This window comes from Lucilia cuprina, chromosome 3 (genome assembly GCF_022045245.1).
Source record: "Lucilia cuprina isolate Lc7/37 chromosome 3, ASM2204524v1, whole genome shotgun sequence".
NCBI classification, from domain to species: Eukaryota; Metazoa; Arthropoda; class Insecta; order Diptera; family Calliphoridae; genus Lucilia; species Lucilia cuprina.
Genome location: NC_060951.1, coordinates 6,742,536 through 6,749,159, shown reverse-complemented (window position 1 = coordinate 6,749,159; position 6,624 = coordinate 6,742,536). Strand labels below are relative to the sequence as shown.

The window sequence follows — 6,624 nt, the reverse complement described above, 5'->3', positions numbered from 1 at the left end:
TCTAGTCTATAGTCTAGTCTATAGTCTAGTCTATAGTCTAGTCTATAGTCTAGTCTATAGTCTAGTCTATTGTCTAGTCTATAGTCTAGTCTATAGTCTAGTCTATAAACTAGTCTATAGTCTCTTCTATAGTCTAGTCTATAGTCTAGTCATTAGTCTACTCTATAGTTTATTCTATAGTCTATTCTATTATATAGTTTATAGGCTAGTCTGTAATCTAGTCTATAGCCTGGTCTGCAGTTATAGTCTGTAACATAGCCTAAGACTAGTACATAGTCTCTAGTCTGGTCTATGCAATCTAGTCTAAGACTAGTCTATAATTCTAAAATTTCTAGCTTTTGTTTTTTTCAAATTTTCTTAAAATTATTTAAAATCACCTGCTATTTTTTATGTCATTCTAATGACATAATCGAAAATCAATATGACATAAATTGTAGCGTTTTTTTTTTGTATTTTTGTTTTCTGCCACAAATTGCATGTTAAAAACAATTGCAGTTTTTATTTTCCTTAACAACAAATTGCAACAAAAAGAAAACAAATTAAATGTTGTATAATCATTGAAAAATAGAAAGAAAATTATTTAGAACATGAAAAACAAAAACAACTTAAATGCATTTTAAAATTAGAAAGAAAATTTTGTGCAAAAAAGGGGAGAGTTGTTGGGGAATAACAAAGACTTTTCATTTTATTTTTTTTAATAAAATGTTTTCTTTTCTATTTAAATAGAATATTTTTTGTATAATTTGTTATTATTTAACATAGAATTTGATTATTTAATCATTTTGGCAAATGGCCATCAAAGAATTTCTTTGTATATAGCGGCCATATGAAGGAGATAGATATTAGAATTCTCTTAGAAGAAGCGTTTTCTTAGTGGGAGAAAGATTTATTTGAGGAAAATGAGTAATGAATATAAGAAATTTTCATTTAGATGTTTGAGGGGGTGGCTCTCTAGTGTTTGTGAGAGCACAGTTTATACGAGTGAAATTGAGAGTAATAAAGAGTAAAGGACTTGTAATGTATTATTTAAGAGAATTTTTTAGACAATTTCTTACAATGTTTTTATTGTCAATTTCAAAAGGTCATTGAGCTTTTTGCAAAAATAAAATGTTTATTTAAAACTTTTATAAAAATCTTAAAAAAACTTTACTTACCATATCAATAGTGGTTTCACCCATTTTATGGGAACCATATTGTTTTCTGAAATTCTTAACACGCTCTTGTTCAGCGGGAATTTTCGAGGCGAGCACATCACGCAAGCTGGAATCAGCTGAGATGAAACGTACATATTGAGCCAAGAAAGCGTTCAATTTCTGCAAAAAAAAAGAGCGAGAGAGAGAAAGAAAAATGTTTAAATTAAATTTAATCAACAATGCATTAATCATAACAACTGTCACAGACAGTATTTTTATTATTATTACTTTTCAACACTTAATAATGATTAGGTAATGTTTTGTTTGGTTTTTTTTTTTTTTTTTTTTTGATAAGAAATTAAATAATTTATTTCCTCCACCAGTTACAACTAGACTTTAGTATATATAATATACAACTATATATAATTTACTAGTCACGCTATGTCAATGTTAAATTGACATTGCAATTCATTATCATTTTCTTTTCTATAGAAAAAACTGATACTATTCTTACGCTTAATGCCCTAAAAACGCAAAAAGAGAAAAAGAGAGAGGGAGAGAGTAAGACTGTGCCAAAGAAAGTGTTAATTAAATGTCATTCACAGATTGAAAACACAAGTTTATTACTAGTTTATAAAGCTCACCTTATAAGTTTACACTAAAGATTAGATTAGAAAACATGGCGCTTATGTCAGATAATTTCATTCAAAACTTTTGACAGTTGTAGGAATGTTACAAAATTTAAGAAAGGGAGAGAGAAAGGCACAGAAAGAGGCAGAGTACACCAAAGTAAAAAGGTCATTGAACTTTATTATGTTTAGTTTATTATAAACAAACATTTTTAATTTACTTTATATAATTGTAATTTATATAAAATTTAACAATAAGTTGGCAATGCAGTTTGAAATTTTATACTTTTTTAAGGAATTTTTTTTTTGAAAAATTTGTTTAATTATAACTAACAACTCAATTTTAAACTATAAAACACAAATTTCTTTAAATTTTGTTGTAATTTTCTCAAAATTGGCAACGCGATTTTTTAAATTTTAAAACATTTTTAACAAAAATTGATAAATTATATTTTAGAATATAAATTTTTGATAATAAGACAATAATTTCTTTAATTTTCAATAAATTGGCAATTCGAAACTTTAATTGGCAATGCAGTTTTAAATTTTATAGTCTTCTAAGGAAATTTACAGCAAAATTTGTTTAATTATACCTAAAAACTCAATTTTGAACTAAAACATACAAATTTATTTCAATTTTGTAATTATTTTCTATAAATTGGCAACGCGATTTTTACAATTTTAAAACATTTTTAGCAAAAATGGTTTAATAAAGCTTCAGAACTTAAATTTTCGATAAAAATACAATAATTTCTTTAATTTTCAATAAATTGGTAATTCTATCTAAACATTAGTTGGCAATGCAGTTTTAAATTTTATACTTTTTTAAGGAAATTTTCAACAAAATTTGCTGAATTATACCTTAAAATTCAATTTTAAACTAAAACACACAAATTTCTTTAAATTTTGTAAGAATTTTGTATAAATTGGCAACGCGATTTTTTAAATTTTAACACATTTTCATAAAAAATGGTTTAATAATGTTTTAGATTATAAATTTCTGATAATAAGACAATAATTTTCTTAATTTTCAATAAATTGACAATTCAAAACAGCAATCTAAACATTAGTTGGCAATGCAGTTTAAGATTTTATACTTTCTTAAGGAAATTTTTAGCAAAATTTGTTTCATTATACCTATCAACTCAATTTTAAACTAAAACACACAAATTTCTTTAAATTCTGTAAGAATTTTGTATAAATTGGCAACGCGATTTTTACAATTTTAACACTTTTTCATAAAAAATGGTTTAAATAAGTTTTAGAATATAAAGTTTTAATAATAAAACAATAATTTCTTTAATTTTCAATAAATTGGCAATTCAAAACAGCAATCTTAACATTAGTTGGCAAAGCAGTTTTAAATTTTATACTTTTTGAAGGAAATTTTCAACAGAATTTGCTGAATTATAACTTAAAACTCAATTTTAAACTAAAACACACAAATTCCTTTAAATTTTGTAAGAATTTTGTATAAATTGGCAACGCGATTTTTTAAATTTTAACACATTTTCATAAAAAAATGGTTTATATATGTATGTTTTAGTTTATAATTTTTTGATAATAAGACAATAATTTCTTATTTTAAAAAAATTTTTGGAAAAAGTTGGCAACTCCATTTTTTAGTTTTTTTTAGATTTTAAGGTTTTAAACTTAAAGAATCTAAATTAAAATGTTAAATAAATTTATGTTTATTGTAATGTCTTTATTTTGATGTACTTTATACGTTTTTGGAGAAAATTGGCAACTCCATATTTGTGTTTTTTAGATTTTATGCTTTAAAGTTATAGAATGTAGTGAAAACTGTTTAATAATTTTATTATTACTAAAATGCCTTTATTTAGATGTATTTTATTTACTTTTTTGTACAAAATTGGCAACTCCGTTTTTCAGTTTTTTTTAAGATTTTAATCATTAAACTTAAAGTATTTAGTTAAAAATATTAAATGAATTAGTTTTTCACTAAAATTACTTTATTTTGTTGTAGTTTATGTACAATTCTTAAGTTTTTGGGAGAAAATTGGCAACTCCATTTTTTAGGTTTTTTTAGATTTTAAGGTTTTAAGATTAAAGAATCTAGAGAAAATTGTTGAATAATTTTTGTTTTTAATAAAAATGACTTTATTAAGTTATAGTTTATGTAGAATTTTTAAGCTTTTTGGTGAAAATTGGCAACTCAATTTTTTTTATTTTTCAGTTTTTAACTTAAAGAATCTAGTGAAAATTGTTCAATAATTTTGTTTTTCATAAAGATGTCTTCATTTATTTGTAGTTTATGTATAATTTTATAAGTTTTTGGGAGAAAATTGGCAACTCCATTTTTTAGGTTTTTTAGATTTTATGCGTTCAAACTTAAAGAATCTGAAGAAAAATTTAAATAAAATTCTTTTCATAAAAAGTTGTCTTTAAAATGTAGTTTATGTACAATTTCCTACGTTTTGTGGAGAAAATTGGCAACTCCATTTTTAATTTATTTTAGATTTGAAGCTTTTAAACTTAAAGAAAAGCTAGTGAAAATGTTACATCCATTTTGTTATAAAGATGACTTTAATTAATTGTATATTATTGACAATTTTATACGTCTATTGGAAAAAATTGGCAACTCAATTTTTTAGTTTTTTTTTTGAATATTAAGTTTTTAAAATTAAATAAATCTATGATTTTAAAATGTATTTTTCAACGTTTAAGCTAAAATTTTAAAGTTTTAAGGAAAATTTTTAAAGAAAATTGGCAACTCGAATATTAAATTTGTAATATTTATCAAAAATTTCTTGTTTATATTAAAATCATGGTTTTCATTATAAGATTTTTTTAAATTTCAAAGAGTTCAAGATCATTACTATTAAAGAGAACAAAAGTTTATAAAATAATTAATTCATTTCTATTTATAAACATTAATAGCTTCCGTTTTAATTGTTTTCACAATTAAGCATAAATTTCCATTATTTTATATAAAAATCTAATGGCAAACAAATCGATTAGTATTATTATACACAACAGCCATAAATTAAAACCAGTAACAGAAAATGCAAAATAATATATAACTTAATTTGATCAAGCGTTAAGATCAAATGGTTTTTCTTTACATTAATTAATTTATAAGCGCCACCATCACCACCAACAACACCGCCTCCACTAGGTAGTTAAGTAATGAAAAAAGGCAGACATTTAGACGTCTGAAGAGCACTACCCCTCGCCCTCCACTTTAAACCGCCTCTTTTTTATATAGAAAACTTGAGGTTTTTAAGTAATTGTATAGTTTTATTAATATTCCTCTGTGTACTGATTTGCATATATATAATTCACACTATAGTGTAGAAAAACCGCATAATATTTATTACATTTTCACTAAACGTTACAACAAGTTGTAATTTAAAGCTTTGCCTTTTAAGATCTGCGTCATTTATATAGATTTTATAATGATTGAAAGTTAAATTACGTTGTTTATAAACATTTACTGGAAATGTTTATATATATTTTTTTTTTGATTCAGTTAAAATTTATTATATTTAAAAAAAATATGATATATAAGGTGTTAAATATTTATAAAATATTCCTTTAATTTAATCTAAACTTATTAAAATCTATAATCTAAAACAGATCTGCTCTTTAAAGTACATTTTACCTACAAAGCTTTGCTGCTTAAGTATTAAAGTTATGTTGACAACTTTACACTCTTAAGTAAACATAAACAAAGTGTGGCCACACCGCTTAACACAAGCATAGTTGCATTTAAAAGTACCTTTCTATTAACTTATTTCTTTAAAAATCCTTAAAAACTTCTGGGAATTTCTTTAAATCTAAAGCTTTAAAGCAAAACTCTTTAGTCATTTCCATATCTATTTTAAATATCATAATCATATAAATATATATATATACACACTTTGAAAATTAACAAGATAAGACTTAATTTTTGCAACAAATTTACTTTATTTATAAAAATATTATAAAAAAGAAACTTAAGGTATTATGTGTGTTTATTTAATTATCAACGTCATGTGATTTTATTTTTAAAAAATAAATATATAATGAAAAATTTCGTTCAAGAATGTTTAGCGCAAAAAAAAGTATGTATAATGTAAATTTTTCAAAGAAATAAAGGAATTGGCAAAATCCCCTTTAAAAAAAAGGTATTTTTTCAACAAAATGTGTAATTTTTTTTAATGCTTGACTTTTTTTCTAGACATAACAATAGTCAGATGTAGAGGAAATGAGACTCTGTCTGGACTAGAGTCTAGAATATATTTTGGACTTTAAGCTAGTATATAGTCTGGGAAAAAGTCTAGCACAGAGTCTCAACTATAGTCTGGTTTAAAGTGTCAACTAGAGTACGTGCTAAAGAACTCCAGTCCAATCTATAGTCTAGTCTATAGCCAATTTTATAATCAAATATGTAATTAAGTCTACAGTCTAATCTATAGTCTAGTCTCTTGTGTAGTCTATAGTTTAGACTACCCTATATTGTAGTATATCCTATTCTACCGTCTAGTCTATTCCATAGTCCATTCTTTACATGATATAGTTTATAGTTTAGTCTATAATCTAGTATAAAGGCTAGTATATAATCCATTCTACAGTCTTGTCTATAGTTGCGTCTATAGTCTAGTTTATATTTTAGTCTATAGTCTAGGCTATAGTCTAGTTTATAGTCTAGACAATAGTCTTGTCTATAGTCTAGGCTATAGTCTAGTTTATAGTCTAGTTTATAGTCTAGTTTATAGTCTAGTTTATAGTCTAGTTTATAGTCTAGTTTGTAGTCTAGTCTATAGTCTAGTCTATAGTCTAGTCTATAGTCTAGTCTATATTTTAGTCTATAGTCTAGTCTATAGTCTAGTCTATAGTCTAGTCTATAGTCTAGTCTA

The 6,624-nt window shown here is 24.1% G+C and overlaps 1 protein-coding gene across 1 annotated transcript in view; it reads right to left on the bottom strand.

Annotated features, from left to right (window-relative positions):
- Positions 1-1,109: 1,109 nt before the first annotated feature.
- LOC111677616 (probable citrate synthase, mitochondrial) overlaps positions 1,110-6,624 on the bottom strand; it is a 38,230-nt gene continuing 32,715 nt past the window's right edge. The window contains exon 3 of the mRNA XM_046947419.1: positions 1,110-1,313. Within this exon, the coding sequence (XP_046803375.1) occupies positions 1,125-1,313 (189 nt within the window). The 3' untranslated portion in view covers positions 1,110-1,124. The remainder of the gene's footprint in view (positions 1,314-6,624) is intronic.